The sequence below is a fragment of the Chlorocebus sabaeus genome, chromosome 22 (assembly GCF_047675955.1).
Source record: "Chlorocebus sabaeus isolate Y175 chromosome 22, mChlSab1.0.hap1, whole genome shotgun sequence".
Lineage (NCBI taxonomy): Eukaryota > Metazoa > Chordata > Mammalia > Primates > Cercopithecidae > Chlorocebus > Chlorocebus sabaeus.
The window spans coordinates 49,283,010-49,300,349 of NC_132925.1; the positions used below are offsets into that span (position 1 = coordinate 49,283,010).

The window sequence follows — 17,340 nt, forward strand, 5'->3', positions numbered from 1 at the left end:
CGTCATCACTCTTTCTTACTACAACTCTGCAACATTTTATGTCGTTAATAAGAAACTTTAATGGGCCCTATTTTCCACCCCACCCTCAACCTCACAATACAGAAATAACTCCATGAAGACTATTTAACCAGCCATCTCACTAAATATAAGAGTCCTTGGCCAAATGCTCACACCTGTAATCCCAGCACTTTGGGAGGCTGAGGCGGGTGGATGACTTGAGCCCAGGAGCTCAAGACCAGCCTGGGCAACACCGCAAAACTTCTCTACAAAAAAATACAAAAATTAGCTGGGTGCAGTGGCACCCACCTGTGGTCCCAGTTACTTGAACAGGCTGAGGTGGGTGGTCACTTTTGCCTGGGAGGTCGAGGCTGCAGTTAGCTGTGATCACACCACTACACTCCAGCCTGGATGACAGAGTGAGACTCTGTCTCAAATATAAATACATATATTTATATATATGTATGAGGCCTTATTTTTTAGGCATTGTAAATAAATATTTTGTTATTATTTTGTTTAGACATCTGAGAATCCAGGATGTCACTGCTCATATTTTAATGATGAATGGGATTAAAATAACTGCAGGGAATCATTTCAGTATTTGATATCCATTGTTACCCATCTGGAAATGATGGCAAAAGTTGCTTAAAAGTAGTAACATAAGAGGCAGGCATGGTGGCGCATGCCTATAGTCCTAGCTACTCAAGAGGCTGAGGTGGGAAAATCCCTTGAGCCCAGAAGTTTGAGAATGCAACAAGCCATGATTGCACCACTGCACTCTAGCCTGGGCATTAGAGCGAGACTCCAACCCCAACTCAAAAAAATACATAATAACATAAGAAAACAAACAGAGGTAGTGATGAAATCAGTCTTTGTCACTGCTCTTAGATTTCTGCCTTCATTCAAACAAGCTGATCTAGCAACCAATCTTTGAAAAAAGGAAAAACTTTCCTTTCCCCTTTTCTTATTTCCTGCTTAAAAGAGTTCTTCAACTCTCTGGCATTCTTCAATTCTCTGGCCTGCTCAACCAGGTAAAGAGGCAAGAATGCTGAACACAGAACAACAGGGAACCCAGGGATCTGGTCCTGGCATCACTCATAATTAACTGTTTAACTTCAGGCAGGTTTTTAACATCTCTGGACCTGTAAAATCAGGAGTTTGATTAGAATTAATCAAAGTAGCTTAATAGGCCTAACAGTCTATGAGTCTGGTAGTCACTTGGCAGCAGCCAGTGATCTACTGACTAGAAATCATTTGTGGTGCAAGGGACTCATTTTGCAACTCAAGATTTCTGAATTCTTAGCTTCCTCATTATTACAATTTTGAAATCTGAGTCAGGGTTTCTTATCCCAATAAGATGTTACTATGACAAAATAAAAAGATTTGCCATAACTTTTATTTTTAAAATAAAACATTTTAGGCCAGCGCAGTGGCTCATGCCTGTAATCCCAGCACTTTGAGAGGCTGAGGCAGGTGGATCATTTGAGGTCAGGAGTTCAAGACCAGCCTGACAAACATGGTGAAATCCCATCTCTACTAAAAATACAAAAATTAGCCAGGCGTGGTGATGTGTGCCTGTAATCTCAGCTCCTCGGGAAGCTGAGGCAGGAGAATTGCTTGAACCCGGGAGGTGGAAGTGGAAGTGAGCAGAGATCATACCACTGCACTCCAGCCTGGGCAACAAGAGTGAAACTCCGTCTCAAACAAAAGAAAACAAAAATAACATTTTATATATTTAAAATTTTGTTTAGGAACATAGTCTCAAAGGCGATGTATATACGAAGTGAGAGACACATATTAACGCATAATGTATATTAATTGTGACCTTGAAGTACAAAAGTTCAAAAATAAAATCTAGCCTGCTCACATTGACCAACAGGATCATAGGCTATGATAATATAACATCAAAATAGGTCGATTTTTTAACAAACACCTACTTAGCTCAACATTGTGCTAACTTGCCAAAGTTGCCTTTCTTGAGAAAAAATGCTGTACTGAGATCCCTGGGAAAAAAAAACAAAAACAACAACAGTCTGCTCTAGTAATTACCTTACACAAAACACAATCTTGGCCTATCCCTCTGTCTATCTATCTATCTATGACTCTTTGGAACCAAGACCTTGTATCAGTGTTCTGGATAAACCAAAGAGTAGTGGACTTTGGATACTAAAAATCTCCTCCTCTACTCCTAAGATTCAAAGTTATTGATAAAGTACCCAAATCTCTGATGAACAAAAGGGAAAAACAGAAATTAGGTCACACACTATATGCCTTTAGGAGTCTGATTACCCTAAAGCTTGTGACCATTTTGTTGTATAAAGGAAAAAGAGGTTAAAGAGCGAACTCTGCTCTCCATTATGTGGAGCCTTCATCATAAAGGGCTCTGAACAGAAAGAAAGTAACTCAGACTTAAAAAAACAAACAAACTATTTGGCTGGGCACGGTGGCTCATGCCTGTAATTCCAGCACTCTGGGAGGCTGAGGAAGGTGGATCACTTGAACCTGGGAGGTGGAGGTTGCAGTGAGCAGAGATCATGCCGCTGCACTCCAGCCTGGGTGACAGAGCACGACTCTGTGTCAAAAAAAAAAAAAAAAAAAAAAAAACCCCAACCAACCAAACAAACAAAAACAAACTTTAAGAAGCATCCCTATGATATTACACTTTGCATAAAAAATTTACCAAGGTTGGGAACACTTAGCTTATCTGTACCTTCACTTTTACTCTTACAAGAACTGTATTTGATGCCCACATGAGATCATTAAGGATAATAAAAATATCTTTGAGGCCAATGAATACATATTTATACTAAAGGAAACTCAGTGTTGGGGGAAAGGACGTAGCCATAAACATTCTGGCCTTCAGAAGTAGGGTCAATAAACCTGTAAGTTACTTGCTTTGGCAATCAAGTTTTGCTATGTAAAGCATCTTTAAGGGAGAACAATTAGAAAGCCAAAATACATCTTCATCTCTAACTTATGCCCACTTTTCCAGTTCTATATTATTAAAGGAACTGGAAATACGTTAATGTCTTATATATTATTATTATATAAGACATTCTCTTGATAGTAGGTGTCAGCCACCCAACTGAAACTAAATAGTTTTCTTTAAAAAATACAATTTTTCAACTGTTTAGTGGAAATGGACAGTATTTTCTGATTCTCCCAAGCAAACTTCAGATTTTAAAATTTTTTATTCTAACATTGTTATCAAATCCTACCTGTTCTTCTATTGTCCATTCCACTTCCACAATTATCAATTCAGCTCAATATTTATAAGAGCACTATCACTATTTAATAGTCACTGTGCTCAAGTTAGCCCATATCCTAATGACTTCCTGTACTAATTAAATTTTCACCCTGGGTTAATCAATGTCCTGTCAGGCATCCATCCCCTCACTTCCACCTACCAATCCTCGCCGAGGGCACCACCTGGTGGTCAACAACAGGAATTATCCTTTTCCCCGCTTCATTTCTTCCCCACTGGGAGTACACCTGTCTTACTAGTTTTGCTTATAATAAGTTCAACTAATTCAAACTTAGAAATCTTTTTATTTGAACACATACATCTCCCTCAAACTTCTTCCACTTTTCTCTATCTTCCAGGTACAGCCAGGCATTACAAAAATTTCCCTTTCCTTCTGCCCTTACTGTAAGTGATCCAAAAAGCTCCCCTCATTGCAGCCTAATATACACTGCTTTTCCTAAATCTGGCTACTCCAAATTTCCTAAATCAGGAACTCCTCAGTTTGTCCAGGCTCCATAACACTGAAGTTCACTCGTTGTCACTACCTGCACGGCTACGTTTACCTGAGTTTTCAAACCCTAGCAGGACTATTTATTCTATGTGCCTCAACTAACCATAACTGAGAGTTATACGGAAAAAGTTTCTCCTAGATTTAATATGCCTGGTTTTGGGTAAACCCAAAACAATCTCTTTATTAATAGTACATTATAATAATATATATGCTCTACTGTGGCATACAAAATGTATAATGAATGCTATTGATGTACTACAAAGTATATGAAAATTATAACCAACTTAGTGTACTTCCATGGTAAGCATAGACAAACTCAGATTCTAGAACTTTATTCACTACATTCATTAATGTAAGAAAGCCATTTCCATGTGCAAAATCAAAACAATAAGAAACAAAGCATCTTTATTCCTCCACCATAAAACTGACCCTCTTAAATAAATATACAGCAAGAATACATGAAATATACTTAAGGTTTTAACGAAAGGATAAAATACAGCAATATGTTAGGAAGGAAATAGGAATATAATTCTAAGCATTCATTCATTAGCTATAATTATTATTTACCCATTTGAAATGGGAAAAAAATGCTTTTACCACAACTTTAAGGTATTTGCTGAGATATCTTTTTAGTTACTAAAGGAAAGTCTGGAGAGTCCTAGGTACGAAAAACAATAAGTTAACAGAAAAACAAAATCTAACAAACTTACCCGCTCCGCAGTTCCCTCCTCTCCCGGTAGACATGCAGCAGCAGCAGCAGCAGCAGCACAAGCTATTTCCATCATAGCAGAGCTGGTAGGGGCATCAGTTGTGGATGAGGACCTGGGTCGGCCTGACTGCATAACAGCTGTCATCTCCTGACCAGACTTCCTGTTGATTTGGGGACTCCCCTTTGGGGCCTCTGGCTTGCCCCGCCTACTATGCAAGCTTGTCCCTCTCTTCATCTTGGGTGGCACTCGAATCTGCTGCAGGACACGATTCAGAGCTGTGGGGTGGGTGGGGACACCATCAATCTCAGCACATGCGTTCTGGTTTTCCAGATCCATTTCAGGTTCTGGATCTGCCTGAATTTGCTGCACATCATGTGGAGACACTGATGACCTCCTGCGCTGGTGCTGGAAGAGATGCTTCAAGCCTTGGCCAATCACGTTAATGTTCTCCAAAGCATTGTGGGTCATTTTAGACAATTTCTGTTCTGATTCTGTCTGCTTTCTGGCCTCTGCATCTTGGGATTTGCCTCCAGGATCAGGGTCCTCAAATAACTGTTCACTGCCCGAAGGCTCCATCAGTAGACTTAATATGCTTATTTGCAAACTCAAAAAAATTTTTTAAACACACCAAGAGTGTCAAATTAGGTAGGCATTTGCTTCAACAGTGACTACGCATGCAGCTGTGAGACGAAGGCTTCATGCCTATCTAATATTAAAAAAAACACAAACAAAAAACTTATATTATAAATCCATGCAGAAACTCCAGTGTTAAACAAAGAAAAGCATGCTACTGGCCAAACAAATAGGCACTATCATTAAGCAATCTTTAATCAGAAGATTAAAAGACAGTTTTCTAGATAGTGGGTAATGATTATATTTTAGAATGAGAGAAAAAGTCCAGAACAAGTACATAGGAAATTAAAATAGCAATGTTCAAAAACAAAAATCCCTACAAGATTCAATATATACAGAATTAGATATTAGAGGAGCCATATCTTGGAATGGACACTATAATGGTAGTTGACATAACAGCCATTGCTTGGGAAATCAAGAGAACAGACCATCAAACAGGTTTACTCTAGCTGAGGCAATTTAATCCCTCTCATTCATAACCAGTTAATTATTCACAGGCTGAAACTCAGTCTAGTCAAAGAACAACAGTGAGAAGTGGATATCCCAACCTAACTATATGTGGATTTCAATGGAAAACAGAGTCTGTGTTACCATTCATATTCATCAAGTTCACTGGTAACTAGAGATGACAGGTTTGCTCTTTTGAGAAGAGAATGGAAATAAAAATCCTGTAAGTTGAATTCTCTGCTAAAGCACAAATGACCTTTCTGGCACCATATGAGTGAATGCTTCAGACAGAATCAGAATCAGAGACTAGAGCTTTGCTCAGTACCAGCTATCAAGAAAGGAGATTCAAAGAAATCCCTTTCTCTATAGTGTCATCCCTGACAGAAGCTTCCCATATATCCATACAAACTCAAAAGCAAAGTAACTGGGTATGAGAGGAAAGTAGAGAAAAAGAAAGGTCAAACAGCAACCATATACCAGTATTAAATGCAAGAAATTAAAAGGAAGCTGAAACTAAGATGTAAAATCAACGCAACTGCCATGGTTACTAAAATCACATGCAAAATAAAAAAGGAGGGGGGATGGGAGATGATGAGATTTTTCCTAATAGAAAGTGTTTATTTTTGTACTGCATTTGTGCAAATATATAAAACAAATTATATACATGCACACAAGCTGCTAGAGAATGCAAAATATGATGTAGGAGGTTATTTCCATATTTTTCTTCAACTTTTTGTTTAAAGGACTTTAAAACTCCCTACACTACCAACTACTTTCAACAATTTAAGCCACTACCAATGAAGCACCATGGTGCTCCTGTTCTGGGAATATGTGGACTTGCTGCCACCAAGTGGCAATCTAGGGAGCCATAAATTAGCTGGATAAAAAGAGTTCCCTGTGAACTCAAGGCTACTAGAGTTTAGCGGAACACGAATGCAAACTCACTAAAGTTTTCTTCCTGATGACTACTCTCAGAAGACTTTCTTCAAATATTATATGGGTACTGTCACTGTGGCTCCACTGTCCATATTCTTTCATGCCCATGATTCCATCGCCTAACCTCTTCATAACTGAGGAGCATAAACAGGGAGACACAGATAAAGATATTTGTCTCTCTCTAGTACCTTCCTACTTTCTAAATGCCACAAAATTGTTTGTTCCTAAATTAGGCAAATGAGTAACAACCATGAGAATGGAAGTTTCATTGCCTTTCACCCAAATTCTTTGTGGCTCTACTGAAATCTAGCCATCCCACTGTGGCCTGTTACCCTTTTCCTGATTGTGCATTGCTTTTGTTCATCTCTATCCCTTTGGGAGAGCCAAGAAAGAAACCCTTGCCCTTATTAGATCAATGTCTGTCTTAGCCTCTGGTGCAGTTTTCTGGGGCTCCTTGTGGGCAAAAATTTTTCCAATAGTGTATATATTTAATTATCCCCTTCTAACCAAATATGAAATAAACATATAATACAATGTTACTCTGATTTTTTAAAATAATAGTAATTATTTCATCATTCCTAATGAGTTTGGCTGGCTGGCTAATAGTTACTGAATTTTATTTCTAATCTGCAAAGAATAGAGTTCCTCAGAGGAAAAGGGCTAATGTAACCAAAATAATCCCCTATCAGTGTATATCAACTCGTCTCTTCTTGCACTGGGCTATTTAGATCCTGAGAAGATGGGAGGGTGTGAAAGCAGCAGAACAGTACTGAAAAAATAGTTTACTTTTTCCTCTATTTGCACATTAGCTAATATAACTGACCTTTGTTGTTGTTTGAAGTAAAATGTATAAAATATGTTTATCCCATGAGATTAAAAGACAGCAAGAATAAAGGAATGATGTCAAGGTTGAGGATTATTCTACTTGTCTCATATGCACAGGTACTAGGAATTTATTACTCAGCAAATCTACTTATTTGGGCACTATTATAAACTAATCAACTGGCCATCTGGTTGCTGCTTTAAAAAATAGAGAATGTGGTACATTTTGAATGTCAGTAAATTCATTTGAGATTTCACAAGCATTTATAAAACAATTTATTTTTGTTTTTGTTTTTTTGAGACAGTCTTGCTCTGTCACCCAGACTGCAGTACAGTGGCACAATCTCGGCTCACTACAGCCTCTGCCTCCTGGGTTCAGGCAATTCTCCTGCCTCAGCCTCCAGAGTAGCTGGGATTACAGGTGCGTGCCACCATACATGGCTAATTTTTGTATTTTTAGAGAGATAGGGTTTCACCATGTTGGCCAGGCTGGTCTCAAATTCCTGACCTCAAGTGATCCAACCACCTTAGCCTCCCAAAGGGCTGAGATTGCAGGTATGAGCCACTGCACCCGGCCAAATCATTTATTTTCAAAAAATTCAAAATGATGATTGATTACAAGGAAATGTTAGCATTTCCTGGGAAAAGCTGAGAGTAAGGTGTTAATTTCCATGCCAAGACTATCTTCACAGCTACAAAGAGTGAGCAACAAAATAGTAATAAATTCTAGGATTTTTCAAAGGCAAAACTTACCTTAATCATACCAGCACATAGCCTCACTTAGCAAGCAGCCCTAAAGAAACCTAAATTGAGGTTTAAACATCAAGTTTTAAGGTAAGAATTTTGAAAAACAATCTACTGTACTGATTATAAAATGTAATATGGTACTTACACTTGTAGCTATCATCTGCATAATAGCAGCACTAAGAAACTAGTTAAGGTTTTGAAGGCTGCTAAAATTTTCTGTAGGCCAATAGAAAATCTTTAAGGCTACCAAGGTCAAATGCTGTGGCAAAAATACCAATAGTGATGTTGCAATAATTAACTCTATAAAACTGCTGACAGAACGCAAGCACAAAAGAAATTCAATAATCTCAAAGTTGTATAGGGACACCCTTCTTTTCTTCTGTATGTCTTACAGAGGCTCAAATGAATATGAATAGTAACTGTTGAACAGTTTATAAAATTTCCCAATTAACTATTTATTTATTTATTTATTTAGAGACAGGGTCTCCCCCTGCCACCCAGGCTGGAGTGCAGTGGCACAATCTCAGCTCACTGCAACCTCTGCCTCCTGGGTTCAAGCAATTCTCCTGCCTCTGCCTCTCAAGTAGCTGGGATTACAGGCACCAACCACCACACCCGGCTAATTTTTGTATTTTTAGTAAAAACACGGTGTTTCGCCATGTTGACCAGGCTGGTCTCGAACTCCTGACCTCAAGTGATCCACCCTCCTCAGCCTCCCAAAGTGCTAGGATTATAGGCATGAGCCACCGCGCCCCGCCCAATTAACTAATTTTTAGATTTCCAGTTTAACACAAACAAGTTTAACTGCATAAGCCTATCAAATGCTTTTTGGTAAGAAGGAAATGCTGGCTTCTCTTTTATTCACTCAGCTTCTCTGAAAAGTAAAGTTATTATAAATAAACCAGAGGGAGAAAGAGAAAAAGGAGCAAAAGGACACAGGACAAAGGGGAGAGGTCGAAGGAGGGAAAGGGGAGAGGTCGCAGGAGCAAAAGGTGAGAAGGGGGGACAAAAAACGCAGCCACCTACCAGCCAGGCATTTCAAATAATTTTGTTAAGTTCTCAGATTTTTCAACAATTAACTTTTCTAGCACAATTTTACTGAAGACCTAAAATGCCATTCGCTCACGCTCAGAAAACAAGTGGTTCTAAATTAGTATCAGAAATAAGTGAAAAAATTACGTTTTTAAAATCCATCAACCATTTAGGAGTGTGCTCCACAAAATCATAGCAAATTATATGCAAATTGCCTTGTCTTTTTTTCCCTTAAGTTTTTCTTTCCAATTTTTTAGTTTTTTGATAAATATGGTGACCAAAGCTTTTTGGTCTGGACATGAACCAAGTTAAATTTCACTGACTACAAAGAGTTGGATACTTGCCTTCATCACTCTTCCTCAAGCACTTCTAAGGTGTACAATCCTTTTAGGAAAAGCTGAAAAGCAAACATTAAGAATTACAAGGTCAGAAACTTAGATGGGGAAACTTACCTTTTATAGATACGCAGAAAACAACTGAAAGTATATCCAACAAAATGTTAATAGCTGGTAGCAAAATGCAATAGCTCATCTCTCACTGGTAGAAGTAGGGTTTGTTTTTTTCTAGTACTTTCCAGTATTTTCTCATTTTTTGAAAGTATAATCAAGAATAATTATAATCAAGAAAGAAAGTACTCTGGAAAAAATATTAACTTAGCACTTAAAGTGGCAAATATTTTAAGAAGCAATAAATATTTTAACACTATCATACTGAATAAGGAATGGATATTCCATTAATTCTAATCTTAAAGTAACATGAAATATAAAACAGGTACATGAAAACACCACAATTTTATAAGTAAATTCTTTTTCAAGTAGTTTCCTATTCTGCATCTGCCATTCTCTATTTAAAGGCAATTCTAAAAATCCTATCTTAGGCCAGGCATAATGGTTCATGCCTGTAATCCCAGCACTTCGAGGCAGGAAGATCATCTGAGCCCAGGAATTCGAGATCAGCCTGGGTAACAGTGACACCCCATCTCTAAAACAATTTTTAAAGATTAGCCAGGTGTGATAGTGCACACCTGTCCCAGCTACTTGGGAGATTGAGGCAAGAGGACGTCTTGAGCCCAGGAACTGGAGGTTACAGTGAGCTATGGTTGTACCATTGCCCTCTAACCTGGGAGCAAAAGCAAGACCCTGTCTCAATTTTAAAACAACAACAACCAAAAAAAAAAAAACACATCTTGGCAATGCAGAGTGACTTACACCTGTAATCCCAGCACTTTGAGAGGCCAAGGCACGAAGGCTCATTTGAAGCCAAGAGTTCAAAGACCAGCTTGGGCAACACAGCAAGACCCCATGTCTCTACCAAAAAAAAGTTTGTATTATTTCTATTTATTTTTACTTTTTGGCTAACCTTCAGTATTCATTAAATTTTTTTAATTACGAACCAGAGCCACCATGTACAACAAAGAATTGGAAGCACTAAATTAAATTTTTCCTGGAAAACTTGCTTCTGACAGGTATTACCAGAGAAGCAACTTAATTAGGCAAGTATTTTTGAGATATCTGCAATGTACCTAGCATTATACAGACCAAATAAAGCATATGACCTTGCCCTCAAGGAATTGACAATCTAGGACAGAAAATAAAACATCCATACATGAAATATACAGAAAACAGCACAAAACTACACAAGTGGTGAAGTGTGTAAGAAAGACTGCAATTACCATTAGAAGTCAGGAAGATCAGTTAGAATTGGATTTGTTTGGGAAAGTTTGATGAAAAAAGCAGCAGCTTTTACTGAGTTCTGAAAGATGAGAAGATGGATGAATAAGCAGAAAGATGTGGGCCAACACCTTCAGCCAGGAGGCAGTAAACACAGTATGTTTGGGCATACTGTAAAGAGGTCAGATGGACCATACTGGTGGATACACATTTCTGAATAGGGGAAATAAGATTAAATGGGTAAGCCTGGGAAGTTAAAGAGGGCTTCAAATGTTAGGTAATTATTGAGTATTTATATTAAATTGCATTAAACTGCACTCAGGTGAATATCATCTCTAATCCTCACAACAACCCACAAGATAAGGGGGTTGTTGCAACCAATTTACAGTTGAAAAACCTAAGGGCAAAACAGGTCTACTGACTAAAATTTTGACTTGATTTAACAGAAAACAAAGAGCCACTATAGAATTTCCAGGATATAAGACATGTTTTAGGCCTAACAATCATGTAAGATGCATGAGAGGAGGAAAAGATGATAATCAGAGAAATTAGGTAAGGAACTTTAATAATTTAGAAAAAGATGACAAGGAAGAGCTGAGCCCAATGGTATGGCTGGGAAGGGGTCATAAAAAAGTAAATGGAAAGGAATGAGCACACAAAGTACTGAAGAGTCAACAGGAATTCCTCATACCACTTTAAGAGATGCTAAAAAAGCATCTGATAAAACGAGTATTTACAGTTCTCAGCTGGAAATGTATTACTTAAAAGTACAATTCATCCTCCTGCATCTTATTTCAACAATAAAATGTCATCCATACTTCATTTAGCTCCAAAGAAATTTGTTGCCTTTTAGCAAACCCTATGGGCTCCCTCTAGACTGTGTGAGAGCTATTTCCTTGCATCCAGCCTTGGTAAGATGTCCCTTATTCCTTTAGACCTGCTTAAATATTTCTCTACTCTCTCACCACCCTGGCCGAAGATGTTACAACTATGAAATTTCAGTTTTCCTTTCTTTTGCACTTCATTTATGCCACAATAAAATGGAAATGTTTTAACTACCCAAGAAAGCTTCTCTCTCTCTCCTTTGATCCTCTTGAAATCCTTTTTCCTAAGGTCCTTAGTGAAGATCTTATTATGACCACTGTTTCCTATTCATGGCTGTGTTTTCATGCTGTCAGTAAGTTTTTCTTTTTCAAACATAATTAAAAATTCAGTCACGGTTTCTCTCATTCATATATATATATATTTTTTAATGACAGAGGCTTTTTCCATCTGTTAGCATATTCTTAGTTTTTCCTAAATAATTATCTAGCTGAACCAGCCCCACCCAGCAACCCATCACCAAGGAGACAGATACTCTGTTTTAGAATCCAGAAAGAGAGAGATATCAAACAACATTGAATTATTAAAGCAATAATAACGTGTGATGAGGTTTCAATTGTATAAAGAATAAAAATACAAAATCAGAGCACATACTTGGAGTCACAGGGTTCCAAGGTTCTTGTACTGTCCAAGAGTGTAAAAACAGCAAGCAAACTGCAGTATGTTTTTTAAAAGTCTATTTATTTAAAAAAATCTAAAGTGCAGAACTATGTATATATCATGCTACTACTTTTAAAGGAGTGAGTACATACTGTATATGCACAGACTATTTCATTCTGGAATGGTGGACAGGTAACTGTAACTAATGTTACTCCGGAGGGAGAACAAACACACTAAATAGAAGGCAGAAATAATTAAAATACTCAAATCCAAAAAAGAAGAGAAAACAAGATTATAGAACAAATAAAACATATAAGAAGCAAAATGTAAGATGTCAAATGTAAATTCAAATAACTCAGTAATTACCTTAAATGCAACTGGACCAGAAGACAAAAATTAATATTTTTTAAAATTAATCAAGAATTACACTTAAAATTACAGAAAATAGTTGAAAGTATGGGAAAAAGTCATACTAACAAACTGAAATGCAGCTGCTCTAGCTGTATTAATTGTATTCAAAGTAGACTAAATGCACAAAAGCATTAATACCTATAAAGGTATAATTTATCAGGAAGATGCAACAATTTTAAATTTATATGCATGTAATAACATAGCCTCCAAATATATAAAGCAAAACTTAGCAGAATTATAAAAAGAAATGGGAGAAAAAATCCATAATCATAATAAATTTTGTATTCTTCTCAGTAGGTGATAGAACAAATGACTCAAATAAAGCGAGGGTAGAAATACAGATTTGAATAGCATGAACAAACTGGATCTAAATAGATATTAATATGACACAGCACTCAATAATTACAAAATACTCTTTTAAGCAGAAAGAAATCATTTACAAAAATTGACCATATGTTGAGCCCTAAGGCAAGTCTCACAAATTTAAAAAAACTTAAATGATACACAGTATATTCTCTGACCACAATGTGTATTCCTGAGGTTCAAAAAGAGCTGGGAGGAAGTAACTTTTTCCTCCTTTTCTTTTTTGTTTACCTCTATCCCAGCCTCTAGGCAATACAACAGTGATGGGGCAACAGCTAAGGCTAGACAGGCACCTAAAAGCCTTGTCTCTGACCAAAGGAAACAGTCCCAAGAGCATGGAAGAATCCCAGTGCAGATAGGAAGATTAAACCAAACATTCTGACGAACTCTGAAGACTGAATTAGGTTAGAATCAGAGTGTGAAGTCCTCGAGGGCTGCAATCATAGGATAGTTCCCATCCTCTTGTGGGCTTTTCCTCCAGGAACCTCAAAAGGCTCTCTAATGCAAGGGGAAGCAGGGAGAAAGTAGAGAAAGCTCCTCCATCTCCACTCCCGTGGAACTAAGGAGGGAAGAGCAAGCAACAATGTTAAACCAGTCTATTTCCCTTATCTCCCTGTGGAACAAAAGGCTTAATCAGTAAAGAGCAATTTCTGGTGGAATCCCACTACAGCGGAGGAAGGAAAGGAGGCTGACACCCAATTTTCACCCCATCCATCTTCACTGTTTCTCTAAAACAGCAATAGCCCTAATGCAGCAGGAAAGAGCTGAAAAAAACCTCAGCTTGAGGATACTATTGAATACCCATAGCAGTTGGGGAAAAGAAGGGAATAGTCTTGTGAAGGCCACACCCCCTAGACCCAGGTTCTACTATCTGCATAAATCTAAGGCTTAACCAGAACATCACAGAACTCCCCTCACCCTCCACTACCTTACTGACAGGCTTTGAGTAAAAACAATGGAATACACCTGAGAGAGCTGCAAGACTCAGACTCTCACGGAGAAACAGCACAAAGGGAAAACCCAAAGCCAAGCAGGAAGACAAGAACAAGGTATTACTGGGAAAATTTGAAGCCTCTCGTTCCCATGGCAACAACAAATGTCAACTCCAGTAACCATAGCAATAATAAACATCAAACACAGACCAATGCCTGAACAGATTAACACAAATCTCCACCCTAAAGGACTTGCAGGAAACTAGCAGTCTTCTATAAGCATATCAAGTATATACCTCAGTATCTCCTGTCATATACAGCACATTCAGCTTTAAACAAAAATTATGAAGCACGGCAAAGGCAGTAATAAAAACACAGCCCAAAGGGACAAAGCAATTATCAGAGCCACACCCATGTATGACATAAATTCTGGAACCACAAGACAGTAAATTTAAAACATGATTAATATAGTAAAAACTCTAATGGAAGAGGCAGACAACATATGAGATCAGACAGGTAATTTCACAGAGAGAAATGAAAATTATAAAAAATCAAGTGGAAACCAAATTAGAAATAAAGATATAGTAATGACAAATGGCTTTGAGAGGCTTACCAGTAGACTTGAAACAGCTGAAAAAAGAATCAGTAAACTTGAAAATAGGCTAGTAGAAACTACCCAAACTGAAATATAAAGAGATTTTCCTTCCTGGAGAACATACAACAGCTGTGGGAGAAATCCAGAAGAGTCAATAGAGAAGAAACATTTGAATGGCCAAGAATTTACCAAAATTAGTGATAAGACACTAAACTACAGAGTAAGAATAAGAAACTCTGAAAACAGGCTGGGCATGGTGCCTCATGCCTATAATCCCAGCACTTTGGAAGGCTGAGGCGGGAGGATGGCTTGAGCCCAGGAGACCAGCCTGGGCAGCACAGGGAGACCTCGTCCCTAAAAATAAACTAAAAAATCAGCCGGGAATCATGGCACATGTCTGTGATCTCAGCTACTTGAGAAGTTGAGGTGGGAGGACTGCTTGGGCCCTGGAGGTTGCAGCTGCAGAGAGCCGTGAGCATGCCACTGCATTCCTGCAGAGAGCCGTGAGCGTGCCACTGCATTCCAGCCTGGATGACAGGGCAAGACCCTGTCTCAAAAAAAAAAAAAAACTGAAAATGCCAAACAATACCAAAAAAGGGGGCTCATGCCTGTAATCCAGCACTTTGGGAGGCTGAGGTGGGCAGATCACAAGGTCAGGAGTTCGAGACCAGCCTGACCAACATGGTGAAACCCCATCTCTACTAAAAATACAAAAATTAGCCAGGCGTGGTGGTGCATGCCTGTAATCCCAGCTACTCAGGAGGCTGAGGCAGGAGAATCACTTGAACCTGGGAGGCAGAGGTTGCAGTGAGCCGAGATCGCGCCAATGTACTCTAGCCAGGACGACAGAGAGAGACTCCATCTCAAAAAAAAAAAAAAAAAAAGGATATCTAGGCATATCATATTCAAAATGCTGAAAGCCAAAGGCTCTTGAAGGCAGTCAAAGAGGGGAAAATATGTTACATACAGAGGAATAAGGATAACGATTACAATAAACGTACCATCAGAAACTTTGTAAGACAGTGGAGTGACAACTTTAAAGTGCTGAAAAGAAAGCTGCCCATCCAGTATTCTACATCCAGTGAAAATATCCTTCATAAGTACAAAATAAAGGCTTTCCCCCCAGACAAGCAAAAATAGAGAATACACTACCAGGAGACCCACCCTATAAGAAATATTAACAGAAGTCCTTCAGGCAGAAAAATATATAAAAGAAAGAAGCTTGAATCTACAAAATGAAGAATAAATGAAGGTAAAGTATATTTTTAATTTTTCATTGCTCTAAAAGATAACTGCTTAAAGCAATAACAATGTACTGGATAAGTATGACACAGGTAAAAGTAAAATGCTTAACAACAGCAGCACAAGGAAAAAGAGGGAAGAACTGGGAACACACTACAACCATACTTTAACTAAATGCAAAGTGGTAAAACACCTGAAAAACTCAGGTTATTTTAAAATGTATAATGTAAACCAAAAGGCAACCACTAAAAACCTTTTTAAAGAAATGTAAGTGATAAGTCAATAGAATAAGTAAAATGGAATTTTAAACAAAAATCACACCAAAGAAGGCAGTAGGAAAAAAACCACCCAGGCGCATGCCTATAGTCCCAGCTACTCAGGAGGCTGAGGCAGCAGAATTATTTCAGTTCAGAAGTTTAAGACTAGCCTAGGCAACATGGCAAGACCTCTTCTCTACAAAAAATAGAAAAATTAGCGAGACATGGTGGCACACACCTATAGTCCCAGCTACTCAAGAGGTAGGAGGATCGCTTGAGCCCAAGAGTTTGAGACCAGCCTGGGCAACATAGTGAGACCCCATATCTACAAATTTAAAAATTCACCAGGCATGGTGGTATGCACCTGTAGTACCAGCTACTGGGGAGACCGAGGTGAGAGAATCACTTGAGCCTGGGAGGTCTAGGCTACACTGAACCATAACTATGCCACTGTACTCCAGCCTGGGTGACAGAGAGAGACCCTGTCTCAAAAAAGAAGCAAACAACAAATGCAACAAATAGAGAAGAGCTAGCAAGATGGTAGGTTTTCATCTAATTATACTAATAATCACTTTAAATGTAAATAGTCTTACCAGTTAAAAAACGATTGTCAGACTGCAGGGGGGGAAAAAAAAGCAGACCAGGCTGGGCGTAATGGCTCACACCCATAATCCCAGCACTTTGGGAGGCTGAGGCAGAAGCATCACTTGAGCCCAGGAGCCCAAGACTACCCTGGGCAACATGGTGAAACCCTGTCTCTACAAAAATACAAAACATAACTGGGCATGGTGGCATGTGCCTTTTCCAGCTACTTAGGACACTGAGGTGGGAGGATCGAGTGAACCCAGGAGGTCAAGGCTGCAGTGAGCCATGATTGTGCTACTGTATTCCAACCAGGATGACAGAGTGAGAACCTGTCGCCAAAAAAAAAAAAAAAAAGCAAGATCTAGCTATATTTGGTCCACAAGAAGCCTGCTAAGCAAAGATTTAAAAAGGAAAAACATAAAACAATGGAGGAAAAATACCATACAAACACTAATTAATCAAAAGAAAGCTAGTGTAGCCAAATGAATTGCAGGAAAAGTAGATTTCAGAACAAGAAAGACTGTCAAGGATAAAGAGGGGTGATCTGGTTTGGCTCTGTGTCCCCACCCAAATCTCATCTTGAACTGTAATCCACACATGTCAAGGGAGGGACCTGGTGGGAGGTGACTGGATCATGGGGGTGGTTTCCCCATGCTGTTCTTGTGATAGTGAGTTCTCATGAAATCTGATTGTTTAAAAGTATGTGGCAGTTCCCCACCCCACT

The 17,340-nt window shown here is 38.5% G+C and overlaps 1 protein-coding gene across 12 annotated transcripts in view; it reads right to left on the reverse strand.

Annotated features, from left to right (window-relative positions):
* Positions 1-17,340, reverse strand: part of TMCC1 (transmembrane and coiled-coil domain family 1) — a 250,187-nt gene that overhangs the window by 174,931 nt on the left and 57,916 nt on the right. For 4 of the 12 annotated variants that reach the window (XM_007985357.3, XM_007985356.3, XM_038003493.2 and 1 more), the window contains 2 exons: positions 9,424-9,476; positions 4,463-5,168 (listed from right to left, as the gene is read on the reverse strand). In XM_007985357.3, coding sequence (XP_007983548.1) covers positions 4,463-5,038 — 576 coding nt within the window. In that variant the 5' untranslated portion in view covers positions 5,039-5,168; positions 9,424-9,476. Of the gene's footprint in view, positions 1-4,462; positions 5,169-8,053; positions 8,104-9,423; positions 9,477-10,287; positions 10,387-17,340 lie in introns of all 12 variants that reach the window. The other 8 variants (XM_073009819.1, XM_073009821.1, XM_073009822.1 and 5 more) reach the window with 4 other exon arrangements.